The sequence below is a fragment of the Cricetulus griseus genome, chromosome X (genome assembly GCF_003668045.3).
Source record: "Cricetulus griseus strain 17A/GY chromosome X, alternate assembly CriGri-PICRH-1.0, whole genome shotgun sequence".
Classification (NCBI taxonomy): Eukaryota; Metazoa; Chordata; class Mammalia; order Rodentia; family Cricetidae; genus Cricetulus; species Cricetulus griseus.
This window is the reverse complement of record NC_048604.1, coordinates 49712159-49734420: the sequence shown is the minus strand read 5'-3', so window position 1 is coordinate 49734420 and position 22262 is coordinate 49712159. Positions and strand designations below refer to the sequence as shown.

At 33.9% G+C, this 22262-nt stretch overlaps 1 protein-coding gene across 9 annotated transcripts in view; it reads left to right on the top strand.

The window, feature by feature from the left end:
- LOC100768845 (protein diaphanous homolog 2) overlaps window positions 1–22262 on the top strand; it is a 735817-nt gene that overhangs the window by 203888 nt on the left and 509667 nt on the right. For all 9 annotated transcript variants that reach the window (XM_027433000.2, XM_027432999.2, XM_027433003.2 and 6 more), the window contains 5 exons: window positions 7844–7954; window positions 10572–10690; window positions 12351–12467; window positions 14966–15084; window positions 18061–18125. In XM_027433000.2, the coding sequence (XP_027288801.1) occupies window positions 7844–7954; window positions 10572–10690; window positions 12351–12467; window positions 14966–15084; window positions 18061–18125 (531 nt within the window). The remainder of the gene's footprint in view (window positions 1–7843; window positions 7955–10571; window positions 10691–12350; window positions 12468–14965; window positions 15085–18060; window positions 18126–22262) is intronic.

The following is a 22262-nucleotide window of genomic DNA, read 5'->3' as shown; positions in this document are numbered from 1 at the left end:
CTAATTTAATGAGCTACAACGTTTAGTAATTTATTATATACAGAGCCTAGTACTCTCCCAAGAATTGTGAAGTGGGTTTATTAGGCATATTTAATGTGAATGAGAAAATATTCTGTAAAAGTTCTAAAATGTGTTCAGAATACTGAAATTAAAAACAAAAGCTGAGCTCTGTTGTTTAAAAAATGTAATTTGTGTTTTTTTTTTTTTTTTGCAGAATTACTTTTCAATTTTGGTAGTGTCCTGAGATCTCTTATTAGAATATCATGAAGTAATTCTTTTAAAATACTGAACTAATTATATTTTAAAGCAACAGTTTCTTACAGATGTTTTCTAGCTCAGCTATGATAGGATTTTCATTACTTTCAGTAGTTTCAGGAACAGATCAGGGATAAATTACATCAACATATGTACTCTCTTCATTGCCTTACGTTCAGCTTAGTTGCACTATTCAGTCTGCCATGCTGTGTCACCTGCAGTTTTACACTTGCTAGCCTCTCATCTGCCTTTTTACCTTGTAGCACTTGTCTCTCAGAGAACAATCTATACTTCTTTCCTCTATTTTCTAAATTATCTTTCACAACTTATCTTTGTCACTGTCTTAAAAAGAAATCTTTAATGGTCTCATAATTTCAAAACCAATGATTTCTTCCCAATGGTGGCTTTGTCCACTGACCATTTGACAATTTTACTTCTCTTGCTTCTCTGGGCACCACTCTTTTTGGGTGGTGTCTGAATACCCATTTATTCTGTTTCTAATGCATTTTTGCTCTTCTTCACAAGAATATTTCCACTATTTTTTAATCACTACTTTCTACCAATAATCATTTTATATGCACCTACTTATATGTTGTTATGTGTATATGTGCCAACATGTGTATGTGCTCATAAATATTCATGTATATTCATGTTTTTTATCAGACTCCCACAAGTAACAAATTAAAAATATCACTTGTGAGTGCTATTCCACAATAACATTGCAATTTACATATGTAATCTCATTTAAATTACACAGCAAATCTGAGAATTATAGAAGTATCTCATGAGGTGATATTTGAGTTGGCTTTCAAAGATAAGAATTTCAATGATATTATGTTTTCTAATAAAGAAGCCATAATAAATTTGAATGGTGCAAGAAGGGCTTATAGTGCGTGAAAATGGAGACCTCCATAGTCTTTGTAATTTTAGAAATGAAAGCAGAAGACCATACAGACATCCGCTTGAACTTTATTTCTGTGTAGCAAGACAGGAAATTTCAAAGTAAGCTAACCATTAGTAGTCTTTTATAGGTAGAGAAGGTAACATTAACATCCAGTGAATGCATGTTAAACTCATCCATTTTCTCAGGCTACAGTTAGGCAGAAATCTTTCATGTGTTTGCAGAATTTCAGAAGTTGTGGAGACAAATGTGGTAGCATGGTATGGTAGACATTAAACTGCTTTCTAGTATATCAGAATAATGGAGAAAGTCTTCTGGTATAATAATTGAATATAGTACACAAAAGCATTTCACACAATGTATTGTTCATAATGTGTGATAGCTTCTCTCAGGTATACTACATTTACATTGTATAGGCATCCTCTTGGCATATAAATTAGAACCAATAATGAAATGAAGGTAAAAATCAAACATTGATCCTTCATTGAAATCATCAAGTCTATCAAACCGGTTTCATGAAAAGAAAGACCTGGCAGCCTTTAATCAGAACCTAAGTTTGTTTTCTTGCATTATCATATTGAGACTGAGCATCTGATTTCTGTTCATGGCAGACTAAGGGCACAAGTTGGAAGATGTGCAGGAAGGGAGAGCTAAGTAGATGTTTAGTAAACTTCTGAAACTAAGGTAACTGCCAATGAGCTGAGTTCCAAGTTTATACTACTTCCGTATGCATGTATATTTGTGTGTGTGCATATGTATGTATGTATGTATGTATGTATGTATGTATGTATGTATGTACATATACACGTACATATACACGTACATATACGCATACACATACACATGCACACATACATACATACATACATACATACATACATACATATATACATACATAGTAGTGTACCATTGTGTAGACAAATTTGGACAATAGTGTTACCTTTTCATTGTAACAAGAAAAATTCTGACTTCAAGTATACCTTCACTTTTAAATCTGTTTCAAAGATGATGAATAATTGTGTATATTATTACAGTAGTAGGTAAGAGTGATTCTAAGCGTTTGAAAAGGAGCAGACTACTTTCAAAGCTATCACATTGTCTTTCTAGCACTATTTGGCATTATTGAGCAGGACTACACATACTTAACTTGTGCCCGTCCTTTTCGGCTCCTCTGTGCTTTCGCAATGCTTCTTTTCTGTGCTCATCTCCTTCTTCTTCTGCCAGTATCTGCCATTTCATTTTCATGTCAAAAATATTCACGAACCTCCCTCTTAGGATAACTTTTTCCAAACCTCTCATGGATCCCTTTCTGATTTTAGGATCTATGACCCCATATACACCTGTGAAAATTCAAACCAAAGGTTTGTGCATACGAGACAAAGTTGTATCTTGGGACCTTTGGTTCTTCATTTTTCTCATTTTGATGATTTGCCCACTGTCTTATCCATCTTTCTGAGTTCAGCGAGATACATGTTTGCCTATGCTCTTTGCATCCCAGTCCATTCTCCCTTTCAAACATAGAATGTTCAAGTTCTGCATTACATTTAACTATGTTCATCTTCAAGTTATACATCCTGAACCTCTCTAATGTCTTTTCTCACCACGACCTACCATTTTCTTATATTCCTTCCTTCCTGATCATTATGCAAGAATTAACATACACCAAAAATGTAATAGTTGGCTTCAAATCCACCTGTAATATATATATATAGTACTATATGTCTTGCATTCCTTCAGACAGTACATACTGGATTGTATGTTAATTTTGTACTTCTTTCAAGGCACAGTATCTCTCTAATCGCTATGCTGCTGCCAGTAGTTATTTTTTCTTTTAAATTTCAGGGAATTCTCTTTATTTTAGTCTTTGTGCTGACTTCTTTTTATTAAATCTTCTACCCTTCATTCTAACCCTTTAAATACTCTCCGGCAAAGTCACTCTTCTGACATGCCATTTTGGCACATCACTACTTACAATTCTTCAAAGGCTTTTTATGACTTCTAGGATTAAAATCTAGTCTTTGTGTCCCTCCTTCCCAAACGAATAGATAAAAGCACGTCACCACCTGCTTACAGATTTCTAATTGTGTGTTTCACTAGTCTTCTGTATACACTTTTTGATGGAGTCATACTACGCTCTCCTTCATGAACATTTTGTGCAATTTCCTCTCTCTACTTCTAATCCTTTGTACATAAATCCTTCTTTTGTCTAGACATTCTTCTCCATTTCTTGACTTAATTAACTTGCACTGTACATTTGAATAGTTCTTAGTAAGTACTTATTTTGACTTAAACAATCTTTTTCCCCCAACTCCTGCTGTGGCTAGGATAAAGAAAGACCTTGTTAATGTCAGCAGAGCACTTAATAAGGTCAAATGTGTGACAGTGTCAATAAAATTTTAAAAGCGCAATTTGTCACAGCTAATGGCAATATGGATAATCTGTCTGAGAATGCCCTAGAGTTGGCAATTACTGTACTCCATAACTCTAAGAATTGTGATCAAACAGGCAGACAATTTTTTGCACTTTCTGAAACTTGTTAGTTGAAATAAAAGCTTCTCTTATTTTCGTAGTTATTTTGTGAAGACATTCCTGTATATTTTAATTTTATTCATGTATTTTATATGCACTTATAAGAGCATGTATACATATCTAGTACATGGGATGTTTATTAAATGCATATGAATAAAATACAGATAACATCAAATTTTCCTATGTTAAAAACAATTTAATAAGAACAGGCACTGTTGTACTTACTTGTTTAGCATAAGAATTATGGTCCTACCAGTGCATATTTTTATTCAATGAGCAAAATTTACTGACTTCCTGTGATATTTTTAAACACTATTTTTTCATTGACTCTATATTAGAAGCACAAATAAAAAATGGAAAAACCACATTGAAAGTTAAAGCCCTTAAAAAAATTCTTAAAAACAGAAGAATCTGGTTATTGGAATTTGTGCTATTCAATTCAAGTACATTTGTATTCTTTCTGGTAAGAGGTTGAAGTTAAATTGTATTCAGCAATGCTAGATTGGCACATTGTAATGTGTAGAAGACTGCAGTACTACAATAAGTGGTGCTAGTTTCCTCTTTTTGGCTTATTAGCGTTTTCAGTTGAGGGAGATCACTTCATGTTTGTAACCCACATATGAAACAATATTAGGTTGTTTACTTCTTTTCTTTGGAGAGGGATTATTTTAAAATCAGTTTGATTTTGCTCTCTAAGAGGACAATAGAGTTCAGTCACATGTTTAAAGATTTATATCCTTGGGTGCTGAGCATCAAAGTTTTGGTATTTGGGAATGAGGTTTGTAGTCATTTCAGTCTGAGCTCTAACAGGCCAGAACCCCATCTTCCTTAATGTTCCCCATGGAGTTCTGTTCTGTCAAATTTTCTGCAGTATTTTTTATTCATATTGTCCAATGTGGGACCTATAAATCACATGTATTTTTCATGCCATTGGACTATAGCTAGTCAAGTCAAGTTCTTGATTTAGTTCCTATTGAAGTTAATCTGTGGTTAAAAGAGCCTGGTTTGAATAGTAGAGTTCTGTAATATACATGTACTTGTATTTGAATGCACATTCTCATGTAATATGGAACTCCTTGGGGGAGAGCAAAAGGGAAAGAGGAGACATTAATTTGACTATGGGATGCTCTCAATATGATACTTTATGAGATGTATATGGAATGACATGTACTCCAAACCAAGGATCAGTTCGTCCTTACCTATTTTTATTTGTGTTTCATTATGTATTTGGTAACTCCTTTATATATTTGGTAACTTCTTGTTCTAGACAACATATTGTTACATTATTTCCATGCTTTTATAATTATGGATAGCTGTAATGTAGATGTTCTAATTCACCAAACATGATGCTACAGATACGTTTTGTCACCTTATACAACCTTAAAATTTTTCTTGTATTAATCTTTGTGTGGAGTTTCTAAGATATCTGAAACATTCTGGAATTGTTTTCTACTTGACATAAAATAGTGTAACTTAGAAATATAATTTTCTTTTGCTATTTGACCTTGCATAAGTCATTTATCTTCTGTAAGCTTCAACTTTTCCATGTGTGAAAGAAATATAGTTGTAATTTACATCTCATTGTTTTCTATGAGAGTGACTTTAGATAGTACATTATATTAAGCACCTAATACATTGTCTAAAAATTTATAAAAATTATACAATAGAGATAAGAGTGTAGATTTTTGCATTCAGCTATTTGTATTTTGTATATTGGATCCACACAATGATATTTCATAATAAATTGTTGTGCTTCTTGAAATATTATTTAAATTTTCATGTAAGATATTTTGATAATTTTAGTTTTTAATTCCTAAGTTATTGTTCTCTGAAAGAATAACTGTAGCATAGATGAGGACAAATAACAGTTTTTTTCTTACCTTACTAGTAAGTGTGTGTTTAAATGTAATTCCCTAGGAGTTTTAATTTTGCAGTTGGCATGTTATTAATGAGAGATCTTGTAGAATTTGGTGAGCCATAATTGGCATTTTGTTACCTATTCTTTTTTGACTACTGTCTTTCAGTCATATCCTACTTATTTTATATGGTAGACTCTATGTTCACCTTTTTTTAAAATATCCAGCCATGTTTGTATACATTATCTGTAAAGTACTTCATAGCAGTGATATCTTTATAATGATATATGATATCATGTTGCTGTAGTTAGTAATTTTAATTTTTACTATTTTATTTCATTAGTACAATACTTCTATTTCTATAAAGATATTGTTACAAGATTTACTAACCTATTTCTTATGAGAATATAGTCTTTATTTGTAAGGTATTAAAATATACATTATTAAGCTAGAATTCCTTCTGGCAAAAAGAATACTAGCATATGTAAACATTTCTATTAATTTTCAATTGGGCTTTGTCTTGTTAAGTCATGTCATAATTGTTACTTAACAAGACTCATTCAAGAAAATAATATAGCACTGCATACAATATATAAACACATATACTAGCCTATTGAGACTCTATAAAGATTTATTCAGGTTCTTATTGTATAAAGGAGGGGCCTGTAATCAATTAGAATGAAAATGCCTAACAACACATCCAGTATTAGTTTTAAGGTGATGCAAAGTTTTTTGATACACATTTAGTTGTCCAAATGTTTATTCTAGGAATACCTGAGCATTCCTATGAATTGGAATGCAGTGTTCAATTACTTTTTCTCTATGTGGTAACTTTGTTAACAAGCTCAGCTTTCTATTTTAAATGAACAAACAAAAAAAAAACATTTGAATTTGGTATATTACATTTGAACAATAAGCTGAGTGTATAACATTTTGATACAAACTTAATGCAATATATGTTTTAATGTTTTCTCATTGTTTTGAAAAATGATATGTAATGCAAGGTGTGTTGAAGTCAACATATGCAATATTTCTATCAAAGTTTGTTTTCAACATTTTTGGTTTATTCATCTTTCTATATATGCTTATAATTTTTGTAAAATTTAGTATTTTCCTTGAGTTTCCTTGTACTCTACTCTTCTGCTCATATAAACAACCAGCTACACCAGGACATGGCAGCACCCCAGTTCTCTCAGGTCCCCCAAGATAGTCAATACTCCCAGGTCAGCAGGAAGTAGTCTAGAGAACTCGATGTTGTTATTCCCTATCTGGCCATGTTTAACTCCCCACCTTTTTAATAATAAGTAAAGGTGGAAATGAAAGGTTCAGGCAGATACCTAGGCAGCTCGAAGTGCCCTTTGTTGCGTTGCCACGTCATGGCTACATCACACATTACAGGACTGTGTAGGGAGGGAGTCTGCACATGCGCACGCTTCCCATTTTGAGCCTGCACCCTTATCCCTCCTCTCTCTCTCTGTTTCCAGTGGTCAACCGCTAATTATTCTCTGTTCTGCTATGCTCTTGCCTTCCTCTCTCTCTTTGCTCTCTCACTCGTTCTGTCTCTCTTACTGCCTCCCCACCCCCACGCTCTTGCTCTCCCACCCTGTAATAAACTGGTTCATGTACTCTCTATTGTTTGGTTTCCATCTAGTGGTTTCTTTTCTAATTTTTAAACTCTTACAGAAGAACACCACTTACATCAGTTTAACGTACTTCCATGGAAAGAATACAAGCTAATACAGTGATATCTCAAAGTTATCTAATATAGCTTCACAAAATTTTTGATTTATACTGGAATTTTTTTTAATTGTTTTCCCGAGACAGGGTTTCTCTGTGTAGCTTTGTAGACCAGGCTGGCCTCAAACTCGCAGAGATGTGCCTGCCTCTGCCTCCCAAGAGGGGTTAAAGGCGTGAGCCACCACCGCCCAGCTGGAAATGTTTTTATAGCTATGTAGAAATTAGTTCCCTTACTATCTGTGGAAACCAGATACAAGAATTCATTTCATGATCTTTTCATAGGGTTCAGTGTGTATTATTTGGGAACCTGAAGTTTCTTTGGGAAAGTTAATATCCTTTCATATAGTTTAGCAAAGCAAACACACTTAACTTTCATATTGTTAAAATTATGTTGGATATCATAATCTTGATTGCTAATGTTGCTTATAATACGAAGTCTTATCAATATACTTACAGAAATACTTGCATTCCATATGCCTTTAGTGAATCTGTTACCTGCATGTATTAGCTAAGTATTTCTTTACTGTACCTAAATATATAAATGGCATTTACTTTCTCTTTTTAGGTGGCATGCATGCAGTTCATAAATGCACTTGTCACTTCTCCATATGATCTTGATTTTCGAATTCATTTGAGGAATGAATTCCTCCGTTCTGGACTAAAAGAAATGCTCCCAGTAAGTTCAATGTTTCTATTTATTGTACTACTGAACTTTTAACTTGTTTTCCCTTTCAAGTAAAGGTACTTTTTTTTCAAGGAAAGCACAAATTTGTCCTTTGTTATTGCTTCAAAAAAACCTGCACTTTGTTAATAATTTCACTATACAATGGATGATTCATCAGTCAGCTAATAATAGGATGTATATAAATATGAATTATATATACATATATATTTGCAAATTTGCTTTCCTCTTTGATACTTTTGATTGATTTTATTTATAGTCAGCATAAGTATGCATATTGAGGCTTGACTAGTATATTTGGGATATTTTGCTTAAATATGGTATTCTTATTAGGCTGCTTCAGATCTTTTCAAAAGAGAAATAGTTTTAATTCTTTATGAAGTCCATAGTAGGAATTAGAATCCTTTGACTATATGCCTAAGTGTGATATAACTGTGTTATATCTGTCATATTCCTTTTTTACTGTGTAAAGTTTGTTTAAGTTGTCAAACATTTATTTTATTGAAAATGTATGGATATATCTTTCAGAGTTTGATATTTGATATGAAAACTTACCAATAGATCAGGATTCATAAATGTCACCCACACCCAGAGGGCCTACTTTGGTTCCATGTAGGTTCTCTAGGAGCTGTCAGCTCAGAGTCTATGAGCTCCTACTAGCACTGGTCTTCTGTATCCCTGGATTTCCCCATTTTGTTCTTGCCCCCCCCTTGCTCCAGGAGATCAGCCCAATGCTTGGCTGTGTGTCATTGCATCTCCTTCCATCAGTTACTGGATGTAGGTTGTATGACAATTAAGGTAGTTACCAATCTGATTAAAGAGGAAGGCTGGTTCAGACACCATCACCACTATTTCTAGGAGTCCTTAGCTGGGGTCATCCTTGTGGATTCCTGAGAATTTCTTTAGCACCAGATTTCTCCCTAACCCCATAATGGCTCCCTCTATAAAGATATCTCTTTCTTTGCTCTCCCCTTCAATCCTTCCCCCAACTTGGTATTCTTGATCCCTAATGTTCCCATAATCCATCCCCACCATTCCACCCTGCCTCCCAGTTTACCCTCCTGGGGCCTCCCATTTGTGTCCTTCTTAGGGTTCCCCTTTTTACCTAGCTTCTCTGAGGTTGTGGATTGTAATCTGGTTATCCTTGCTTTACATCTGTTGTCCACTTATAAATCTGGTACTGATAAAACAGTAGTGTTGAACACATTTTCTTTGTAAAGAGGAGAATAAGTAGAATTACTTGCTCTGAAATGTATTTTTTGATGTTCTGAATGTGTTCTGGTTGCAACTGCCTTCTGTGCTCATATGGTAATATGACCCATAAACATTACATAATTTTGTATTCTAATAAACCTCTTCTGCTTGAAAGTGGCTGGTTATATCAAAAAGTTCTTAGTTTAAAAGAAACAAAGTGGAAATAATTTTATTTGTTACATGCTTTATATGAGTGTACTTAAAATATTTAAAATGTATTTTAAATGTTTTATAGGGTTTATTTTTATATATTTAAATGTGTTAACAATTTGGTACATTCTTAAGTATGGAGATTCAAAGAAAGAACATCAAAAAGTGCTTTGTTTTGTGTTTTGCTTCCATAATTGCCATTACATCCCTATTTATCATTGTTCTTCTTGAATTAAAATAGAAACAAAAATAGAAAGAAGAAATGCATCCTGTTTTCTTTCTTTACCTAATTTGAAGTACACCTTGCTTGCATTTCCTTTCAGAGTTCAAGCTCAGCTCTGAACATCATAATCCCAGTTTTGGTATCACCCTTGAGCATCCACAGTTGTGATTATCGATTTGAGTTTTCAAAGCTGAAACTTAATGGACAAATATTAAAAGATTTTCCTGGTGATATCTATTAAGCCCAACAATCTCTAGTCTGGCATGTTTCCAAAATTTTCATATTATTATTATTTGGAAAATTATAAGAGGTTTGTAATGCATGTGCTTCTGATGTATTACAAAAACAAATCTTTGATGACCAAGTTGGTATTTTGTAATTAGGCTAAATGAAAATCAAAGTTTGGCAGGGCAGCTAGCTATATCATGAATTTAAAAAAAAAAAAACTTAGTACCTTTTAACTTTAAAATCACAAAATATCATTCATTATAAATTTGTTTACAAAATTTTTCTAGGCCGTACTTGGGACTGTTGTGCTTGAATATATCCTTGCATTGGTTTTTCATTAACACAACTGATCTTTATTGCTTCATTTTCTCGGTGCCAGAGGCACCTGTGAATGTTCTAACTGCATGGTTTCTTTTGTGATTTCTGATGAGTATGTTCCGTCAAAACGACAGCATTGAATTGGGTTGTAGCTATTAGTGGGATTTTTGTTGTTGTTGTTGTTGTTGCAGAAGTGATTGTTAATATTTTTAATGTGAATTGCAAGATTTAGAGCATGGAAAGAAAATGTAAAGAATGGTATGAGGTTCTTCCATTTTGAAATAGAAATCTTTAGCTGTATTTATTTTCTTTTAGGAAAGCAAGGTCAATATTTGAAATTGCATCTGTGTACAAATGAGTAATTTTATTCTGCCCCTGATTAGCAGGTGTGTTATTTTTAAATTGTCATTCATTTTCTGAATTTTATTGTTATATTAGGGTCTTAAAGAAAAAGAGAATGATGAGCTTGATATTCAGCTGAAAGTGTTTGAAGAGAACAAAGAAGATGATCTAACTGAATTATCCCACCGTCTCAATGACATTCGAGCTGAAATGGAATATCCTTTAACAAACAAAATAAATACCTAATTTTTACACTTAATGTTTAAAAGCAGGACTTGAGGATATTTTTTATATTTCATTAGTTTTTTTTTCTATGAACAATGTTGTAACTGCTTATTTATATTAGTGCTCCACCATGATGCTATCCTTGATACCCATTTGTGCTGACAATTGCTACTTTGCTTTGATGATGTATTCAGACTATTGAAAGCCACACAATTAATTACTCAGTGTATTAGAGATACACTCTGCTCAGTGGTCTTGAATAAACAAGAGCCTAAGAGCCTTAAGCAGTATATATTTCCAAGAATGAGAAAAAGTTCTTTGAGTTCATATGTGATACCAGTTAAGAGATATTTTGTTTTTATTAAATGCTACTCCACTTATAGATACAATTTTCTGGAAATGAGTATCTTATTTCTTATCGGGTATTTGTGTTCCTTAATGATAGCAAAATTGTTAGATACAATAGGAGCTTTCTATAAGAAAGTAGTGCTATAAAAGTACCTACATCATATATAACAGCATATAATCTTCCTGTGCCAACTGTCTGATGTGAAATTGAGACATAAGATATGATTGTCACAGTTCTGCAACTTATCTCCCTCCCATTAAAATTTATACTTTTGGATTCTATGAAGTAGGAAGACACTTGCGAACCAAAGTAACCTCTGAGCTGTGCTTTTCTACCTTTAATATTTTCTTATCTTTCTTCTTTCGGTATTCTAAACAAACTTGAACAATATTTCCCTATTTGAAACTCCCTTATTACTTTATTTGACTTATGTGTTTTTATGTACTCTTCTCCTCTCTTTACATGAAAATATTGCATAAATGTAGATACAATGTATAGAAATGTTATTATCATAGGAAATAATTAAAAATTAAAGTAATTCAAAATTAATAAAAACAGTTTTTAATCAATAAACTGCTTTATATTTAGTGATATAATCAATTATTTGATAATTTTGTAGCCATTCAATGTCCTTATGTTACTTTAACTCAGAACTCTGATGTGGTGTTTAAATTAGTGCATTGTATATTTAATTCTACTGCCCATTTCATGGTGTTTCAAGATGTTGGATTGCATCTTGTCTTTTACCTTTATTTTATGTGGACTTTCAATATACTCAGTACATATAATGTGAGTCCAATCTTGAAGTTTTTTTCTAGACTACTACCAGCATCTACACCACTAGTTTTTATATCCCAAAGAAAAAAAAATGTCCTAATGTCCATGGACTTTTCAGAAGGTCAAGTATGAACACAACAGATTTTAGACTTTTTATTTGGGTATTTAAAATAAAGCTAGGTTTGTGATCTTTTGATAGCTGAATACTTGCTTGATATATCTTTTATCTGAGGATAAAAATAGAATAGCCCTGGCTCTTTTGGACCCATAGAGAGATCAAGACAAAGCCTCCTTCACCAATAGCTTTGCTATTTGAATGGTCCTAACTATTATTTGAAGTTGATAATATAATGGATGATTATTATTTTTTCTGTAGATGTTTAAATGCTGTATCATGAAATTGAAACCTTATTAACCATAATGGAAACTAAGTAGTAAATTTTTAATTTAAAAATTAGGCTGCTTTAGTCATAAATGCACTGTCCATTAAGAATCTTTGATGTTTTCCTTTACTTTCTTTCTACCGATATGAATGAAGTCTACCATCTTCTCTATAACATGCTGAAAGACACTGCAGCTGAAAGTTACTTATTATCCATTCTGCAGCACTTTCTACTCATCAGAAATGATTATTATATCAGGTAAGGTTCATATGTGAGATGACTACATGTATAATTTGAATTGGATATTAAAAGGAAGTTAACAAGGTAGTAGGGCTGAGGAAATATATATGTTATATGTACATAAAATATAAGTGTTTTACTACTTGAGGCAACATTTGAAAAAAAGAATTCATTTATTTTAATTGGGCCAGGAAAGATAACTGCATATAACTATGGTGTGCATGCAACCAGAATGTAAGTATAAATTAACCTGTCGTATATTATTGAATATGTAATAAATTTTTCTGCTTGATACTGCTAGAATGTCTTAAATCCTCCTATTTTAACAAGTAAAGTTTTATCATTTCTTTTTATAGTGTTTAGTAAATGTGTGATCTTCAAATTCAGAAAAGTATTGTGTATATTTTACTTTTTGTAAAATATGATAACATATAGAGTTATACTTTAGAATAGATGATAAGGTCTATATCTAAAAACTGGAAGCATATATAGCAAGAGGCTTATGGGTGACTGAAATTATAGGCTCATGACCATGGTCTTATGTTAATGACAGTTCAAGGTCCTCTTACTTGCTTTACACTCTTCTATGTTTGCAATTATTACATACTAGTTTCTTTGGATTCTCAAAATTTGCTTGAATAATAGAAAAAGAAGTGATATTAGAATGCTAGTTGTATTGTTAACAAAAATTGATAATTCTAAAATAGCATATAGAGCTATTTTTTTCTTCATTCTACTGCAGTGATTGGATCACATCATGATGTTTAGGAGACAGAAACATGTTGAAACTACTAATGCATGCTTTTTAAAAACCACTATAAATTAAAATACATAATTTTATTATGTATTTATTATGTATTCATGATTATTCAGTTACCTAGGAACAAGATTTGCCAGAAGTACCTATTCTCAATAAATACTAATAAATGATAAAACATTTACACATGGCATCCTTAAAAATTTTGTGTTATATGAGTATGTTCTCTCTCTCTCTCTCTCTCTCTCTCTCTGTGTGTGTGTGTGTGTGTGTGTGTGTGTGTGTGTGTGTGTATGTATGTATGTATGTACTATGTTTGTATGTATGTATGTATACAGTATTTGTGTAATTTTGTTTCCGTGACCACAGACAGAGGCCAGAGGTCAAATTGGTTGTTGTGCTCTGTTACTTTCTTTCAATTTATCTTGAGACAGTGTCTTTCTCACTGAAACTGGAGGACTACTGTCAGATTCCTTTGGTCCTTCTAGCAACACCCCAGACAGTTACAGATGTGCATATCCATGCCTGCCTTTTTACTTAGGTTCTAGGCATTTGAACTCAGGCCCTCCTACTTGCACAGCTAGTGCTTCTATCCACTGAGCTATCTCCTCAGCCAATACCATCTTTCATCTTAAGGCATTCCTGTGAGGTAGAAATGTGTGACAGGTGCTTTCATTCCATATGTAGACTTAATAAAATCCCCCTCAAAGAGAAGAGTTGTGTTTTTCTTAGTTATCCAAAGAGTGCTCATCACACTGAGGTTAAGGACTAATACTATTCATCTCCAGATCTGATGGTGATTTTCAAATCCCTAGCCATGCAATACGTATTTCTTTTTATTCTTAGTCTTAGGAACAACCACATGATTAAATACACAGAAGGGTAATTAGAATCTCTTTTTCATTGGTTTAGAGTTTTTAGTAGGTTGACAAGCTATGGTTAGTGGTGTTTATATTGTAGTTTGTCTGAATTAATACTTTTCTACAATAGTGTTGAATTTATTAACCAATGAAAATTTGTCTCCCACAAAATTTAAAAGCAAAATGTCTTTTATTTTTCCTTTTCCAGTCAGCAATCATTATTAAGGCCAGAATTACCTTGGGAGATTACGGAAGTGTGATGTGTTTTTAAAACGTTTGATAAATCACACAAATTACTGCTATAGCTGTGCCTATTAAGTGTATATGGCTTCATAAAATAGATGTTTTTTGAAGCATGTTGTATACATAGGTTTTTGCATTACTGTGTAACAGAAATGCCTCAGTCCAGTTTTATAAACTGGTGTTACTGTCCTGAGTAAATGTTCTTCACTGAATTCAAGACATTGCTTGCCACCTAATGCCAAGAATCTCATCTTTTTTTGAAAATGAGTGCTTGTGGCTGTCTAGAGCTATTTCTGTGCTCATAGATATAGGACTAGGGGGTTATTCATTTTCATTAACTTTAGAAACAATACCTTAAATAAATAGATGGGGTTGATAAGTATTTTTGAACACAAGCATGAGTCCCTGCAAACTAGCATATTAAGTCAGTACATATTTTCAGTCGATCACATCACACTCAATTTGGCTCCCTAATGTTCAGACCATCTTTAAGCCTTAATCATATTTTCTCTAAGGAAGTGCAAATGTTAGTGGAATTATTTTCTTATTGGTGCTGGAGAAAAACTAAGTTCTTTTAGCATTCTCTATCCCTTCATAAGAAAATTGATTGATACAAGTAGAAAAGTATTCTCAAATATTTTCTCTCCTCCTTTTAGGCCACAGTATTATAAAATAATTGAGGAGTGTGTTTCCCAGATAGTGCTGCACTGCAGTGGCATGGACCCGGACTTCAAGTACAGGCAGAGATTAGACATTGATCTCACTCACCTAATAGGTATGGATTATACTCTATACTGCCATTCATGGGTCACACCTTCTGTATACTGAGCACATTGAAAGGGTAGGTCTCTCACTGAACTCTCTTAAAATCTGGTAAATGTTTGTTGTTATGGATGCTCAACTAATACAACTATTTGTTTTGAGAATCATAAGAATTCTCTTTATAGGTTCAGATATATTAATCTTTTTGATAAATTTCACTACCACATAGTCAGTTGACAATTAGTTGTCATGTGTCACAAAAATCCATGATTTTTTTTTTAAATAGGTGCATGCCTTGCTGTTTAAAAGCATGACTTTAGTATCTTTTAGTTCAGTTCATCCTCACAGAAAGATTGGGGAAGTTATATGTGCAGGAGAGTCTCAGTATTATAGACATGTTACTACTGGCTCTCAAATTTGAGAAAAGAAATGTCATGAAAAAGAAAATAGCTCAAGTAAGAATGCCATGTAGAAACATTGTTGTAACAGTCTGATCAGTGATGACAAGCTTCTCTTTTGCTATATGTTATGCTCTATGGCTCTGTAGTAGGTAATTGTATTTATAGATGGTTAAAACTATCATTGACTAGGATGAAGCATGAAGTTGCTTGTTTTTAATGAATAAAAGGTTGTTGAATACCATTTATATAATATTTTTCACTACATTGCAGAGGACAGACTCACAAAGGAGTCAGAGATTTAACATTATTTCTCATAAATAATTTTTTGTTTCTTACTATAGGCAATTTAGAGATTTCTGTAAATGACAAATATCAACTGATCAAGATCACTACCTTTTAAATGAATACATTTTAAATAGCCCTTTCTTTATGCACATGTCTGCCTTTGAATGTAACTACTTCTAAGCTGAATTTTCAATGAGCACTGTGAAGGTTTGACTATGTTTGCATTCAAATTGGATCTGCTAACTACATGTCATGTTATGATCTATCATGATTATTTGAAATACTGTTCAGTTATTGTTTTCTGTTATTATTGCATCTAGATTGTTTTCTCATCCTCAAGATTGTAAAAGAATCTGCTAATTGATCTCTGTCACCAAAAATGTATTTTAATACTCAGCTTAATTGAACATTCTCACATGTAAATGCTGGACATTTTCTCACTGCTTTTTCACAGTTAATTGTTATCAGTGAAGATAGGAATTTCAAATGCCAAATATTTTTAGAAATCTTGAACCTTTAACTATGTGAGCTACAACCTCTTCTAGTTGTTTTTGAAAAGTTGATGATTATTGTGGAACTTTCATTAGAATATCCACATGCAAATACACATATACACAAAGTTATCAAGGGCTTCACCCTCCTCCATAAGATGCAGGGGTCTCTATATGAATATCACTTGGACCTGAGTATTCCAGTCTGGGCCGATTTCACATTTCTGTACATCAAATGTTTTTTCTTAAATCATAGCAGATCCTTTTCTAAAACTGTTCAATGGCTTCCATTGGAACTTAGATAGAAATCAAAGTAAAAATCATTGTCAGCTATGACTTATATTGCCCATATAAAGCCCCTTTGGACAATACAACTTTCCTGATTGTATGGAACATTCTAACATTTTTACAACATGAAACACATTAAATACTTGTAGCCAGAGAGAGGGCTTAGGAGTTAAGAATACTTCCTGGTCTTGCAGTGGACCTTGGCTGGACACCCATCACCTACATGACACCTCAGAACCATCTGTACTCTGCTTGATCCTATGTCCTCTTCTGGACTTTGTGGGCACTGCAAACATGTGGTGAACAGACATATATTCAGGAAAAAGATCCATACATATAAAATAATATAAAACAATCAATAAAAATTGATAAAAATCTTTCTTATACATTTGAGTGGAGAAAATTACTTATATTTTAATATATAAGCTAATCAATATATATATAGCTAATAAATATATTTTAAGTACATTTTTTACACTTTACAATATAAATTAATAAATGTATACATATATTAATGCATTGTGTACTTAAAACCATCATTGTATTTAAGATCATAAGCTGTATTAATTCCTTAAAAATTTGCTGTCTTCTCTCCTTGTTTTTCCCTACTCTACTCATACACTGGGTATGTCACTAAAAGTGTCATTGAAAATAGAAATACCTACTAATCTCTCTTATACTGACTTTATTTTAGCTTAATTTTCTCTCACCAGTTTTCTTTACTAAAATCTTATGCAACTAGTGTCATGTAGCAATACTCTCTGTGACTATCTTGTTTCATCAAGCATCATATGTTTGAGATTCATCCATGTTATAGTTCATCTATTGATAGTTTGTTCCTGTATATTGTGAAGTAGTATTTATGTATGAATATTAAACAATGTGCATTTCTTGGTGGACAGTTTTGTTCTTTCCAGTGTTCAACTATTGTAATAAAGCTGTTATGGTTCATTTATATAAATGTGCAATTCAGACATATGTTTCATTTTCCTTTGGAGAAGTATTGGGGTAATGCACATGGATATAATCTAAGATTAAAGAGGTTTTTGCATTATGTTTATTAACTAGGCCTGAATAATTTTATGTTTGCTTCCATTTTACAACATACAGAAGTCAAGTAAAAGATTTTCCCTGAAAACCTGAACTGAAGAATGCCACTGCGTCATCCTCCCCAGCGTTTTAGAGGATCATTTTGAGTTTTCATTATCTTGAAAATGGAGTTTTTGCCTCCAGTCTCTATATAATAATGTGTGATTTTCCAATGAATTCTATAGTGGTAAAAGTTGAATTATAATTAACGCCTTTAATTTCAGGGACAATTTCATCTAAGATATTTATTAATGCCTGAAGTTTTTGCTTTAATACTAAAGAAAGAAAATGTGGTATTATTTGTATATTATAATGTAGATTAATTTTCTTTTAATGATAATTCATGTGAGAATTTCAGAATTATATACTTTCAGCCATAATTAGCTAGATATTTCATCTCAAATATTTCTAATCATTTTTGCTTCATCTGAATAGATGCTTGTGTAAACAAGGCAAAAGTTGAAGAAAGTGAGCAAAAAGCAATGGAATTTTCAAAGAAGGTAAATGCCAAAATAATAGTCCTGCATTTTAAATTAATAGTTCAACCCCCAGTATGTAAGTATGTACCCTTAATAACATTTGATTTTGTATGACACTTTATAACTTGTCCTTTCATTTTTGTAGTACATTGTACTACTAAAAGCAAACATTATACAATGTTGATTTATTTCCTATTAAGGTATGATTGTTACTATTTCCTTCTCTCCCATCAACTTAATTCATTAGGTAAGAAAAAAACTAGCCTTGTACTTAATGATAAATAAAATAAAATTAGCTACCTGAAATAATACATAGTTACAATCAAACCACCGAAAAAATTTCCTCCATTTCTTTTCTTTAGCATTCACTTATACCACACAACTCCATAGGGAACTGGGAGAGTTTTAGTTTCCCTTTAAAACTCTGTCTTTTGAACTGGTGATGAAGTTTGGTGGTTAGAATGTTTTTCTATCATGAATAAGGCCCTGGCTTTGGTCCTGAAAATAAAACGGGTTTTGGTATTGATAGCAGTCTAAAGTTGGAATCTATTCTCTTTTCTTGTCTCCTCATTTCTTTTTCTTTAGACTACTTGGAATTTTCTAATTCATTCATTATATGATGTTGTTACTCTGGGTAGGCTTGTTTGAACTTTAAATTCTTCCTTTGTTCTGTGTTTATAAGTGAATTGAATGAGTATAGTCTTTACATTATAATTTCATTTAGATATAAGCTCAACCTTGTCTTATTTTTTCTTTGTTGTTGTTGTTTTGTTTTCATTAAATTTTTGCCCATTTCCCCTTATTTTTTATTTGAATTAAATATAAGATGGTTTTACATGTCAATCCCAGTTCCCACCCCCTCTACTCCTCATCCACCACCACCCCTGCAACTAAAACCCTACCTATCACATATCCTTTCTGTTCCCCAGGGAGGGTGAGGCCTTCCATAGGGGGTCATCAGAGCCTATCATATCCTTTGGGATAGGGCCTAGGCCCACTCCCGTGTGTCTTGGCTCAGGGGGTATTCCTCTATGTGGAATGAGCTCCCAAAGTCCACACCTATGCTAGGAATAAGTACTGAACTACTACAGGAAGTCCTGTAGATTTCCGAGGTTTCCTCACTGAAACCCACGTTCCTGGGGTCTGGATCAGTCCCATGTTGATATCCCAGCTATCAGTCTGGGAACCAAGAGTTCCCCATTGTTCAGGTCAACTGTTTCTGTGGGTTTCACCAGCCTGGACTGGACCCCTTTGCTCATCACTCGTTCTTCTCTGCTACTGGATTCCAGTTCAGTTCAGTAATTATGTGTGGGTGTCTGTCTGCTTCTACTTCCACAGGCTGCTGGATGAGGGTTATCGGGTGACATAGAAATCAGTCATCAATCTCATCATCAGGGGAGGGCATTTAAGGTAGCCTCTCCTCTTTTGCTTACATTGTTAGTTAGTGTCATCTTTGTAGGTCTACAGACATTTCCCTAGTGCCTGAATTCTCTGTAAACCTAAAATTTCTCCCTCTATTATGGCAACTCCTTTCTTGTTTTCTTCTATTCTTCCCCTGACTCAACCTTTTTGCTCCATTATGTCCTCCTCTTCCCTCTTCTTCTCCCCTTCTCATTCTCCTAGCTCCCTCCTCTCTCCTCCCTTGCTCCCAATTTGCTCAGGAGATCTTGTCCCTTTCCCCTTCTCCAGGGGACCTTGTATTTCTCTCTTGGGTCCTCCTTGTTTACTAGCTTCTCTGGCAGTGTGAATAGTAGGCTGGTAATCCTTTACTCTAAGTCTAAAATCCATATATGAGTGAGTACATACCATGTTTGCCTTTTTGGGATTGGATTACCTTGCTCAGAATGGTTTCTTCTAGTTCCATCCATTTTCCTGCAAATTTCAAGATTCCTTTGTTTTTTTTCTGCTGAGTAGTACTCCATTGTGTAGATGTACCACATTTTCTCAAAATTCGAAAACGTAAAGGAAATGGACAATTTTCTGGATAGATTTCACTTACCAAAATGAAATCAACAACAGGTAAGCAACTTGAATAGACCTATAACCAATAATGAAATAGAAGCAGTCATCAAAATTCTCCTAACCAGAGAGCCTAGGCCTGGCCCAGGATGATGTTGTGGAATTTGGGGAGCCCCTGTCAAGGGCCTTACCCTCCATGGGGAGCAGAGGTGGGGAGGGAAAGGAGGCTGGTTGGGGGGGCAGGGGGAAAAGGAGAAAGGATTGACATGTGAAATTATAATTTTGTAAAAATTAAATAAAAAGGAAATAAAAATATGTCAAAGAAAAAAAGTCTCCAACCAAAAAAAAAGAAAAAAAGAAAAAGCCCAGGGCCAGATGATTTCAGTGCAGAATTCTACCAGAAATTCAAGGAATAGTTAATACCAATTCTCAAAGTATTCCACACAATAGAAGCAGAAGTGTCACTGCCAAACTCTTTTTATGAGGATTCAATAACCTTGATACCCAAGCCACGGAAAGACACAAGTAAGAAAGAGAACTAAACACCAGTATCCCTCATGAATATTGATGCAAAAATACTCAATAAAATATCTTTTCTATTTTTCCATTTAATAACATTATTTTTAATATTTAATTTAAGAATATTAAAATAATTTTAAATGTTCAGCTGAGAGTGGCTATATATGTTGATGATACACACATAATTTCTTTTCTGTGAGGTTATTCTTTTACTTATTGATTTTTCTGTTAGCATTATGAAATTGACTTTGTTGGTTGACTCAGTTTCCTATATGTTTTTATACCTTTCCTTTTTTTATTTGAATTAGAAACAAGATTGTTTTACATGTCAATCCTGGTTTCTTCACCCTTCCTCCCTCCCCTTCCAGTCCCCCCCCCCACTAAAACCTTACCTATCACATATCGTTTCTACCTCCCAGGGAGGGTGAGGCCTTCCATACGGGGTCAGAACAGTCTATCATATCCTTCAGGATAGGGCCTAGGCCCACCCCCATGTGTCTTGGCTCAGGGAGAATCGCTGTATGTGGATTGTGCTCCCAAAGTCCACACCTATTCGGGATAATTACTGAACTACTGCAGGAGGTCCTGTAGATTTCCAAGGTCTCCTCACTGAAACCCCTGTTCCTGGGGTCCGGATCAGTCCCATGCTGGTATCCCAGCTATCAGTCTGGGGACCAAGAGCTCCCCATTGTTCAGGTCAGCTGTTTCTGTGGGTTTCCTTCTCTGAAACTGGATTCCAGTTCAGTTCAGTGACTAGTTTGGGTGTCTGCTTCTACTTCCACCAGCTGATGGATGAAGGCTATAGGATGGCATATAAGTCAGTCATCAATCTCATTATCAGGGGAGGGCATTTAAGGTAGCCTCTCCTCTATGGTTAGATGTTTAGCTGGTATCATCTTTTTAGATCTCCAGACATTTCCCTAGTGCCTGATTTCTCTGTAAACCTAAAATATCTCCCTCTGTTATGGCATCTCCTTTCTTGTTTTCTTCTATTCTTCCACCGACTCAATCTTTTTGCTCCCTCATGTCCTCCTCACCCCTCCTCTTCTCCCCATCTCATTCACCTACCTCCCTCCCCCCTACTCCCTTGCTCCAAATCTGTTCAGCAGATCTTGCCCCTTTCCCCTTCTCCAGAGGACCATGTATGTCTCTCTTAGGATTCTCTTTGTTTACTAGCTGGCTGTATAGATTGTAGGTTGTTAATCCTTTACTTTATGTCTAAAATCCACATATGACTGAGTACATACCATGTTTGCCTTTTTTGCGATTGGGTTACCTGTCTCAGAATGGTTTCTTCTAGTTCCATCCATTTTCCTGCAAATTTCAAGATTCCTTTGTTTTTTGTGCTGTTTAGTGTAAATGTGTAAATGTACCACATTTTCTCTATCCATTCTTCAGTTGAGGGGCATCTATGTTTCTTCCAGGTTCTGGCTATTAGAAATAGTGCTGCTATGAACATCGTTGAACAGATGTCAGTGTTGTATGAATGTGCTTCTTTTGGGTATATTCCTAAGAGTGGGAATATACCTTTTCTTATTTGATGAAATCCTATATACAATTTTATAACTGTTTAATCAAGTTTTCAAGTTTTCCTCTCTCTCTTCCCTCTTTACTCTCTGTCCTTCTTCCTAGCTCCCCCTGTTAATAATTACTAGAGTATCTTTCTCTTTTTGGCTTCAG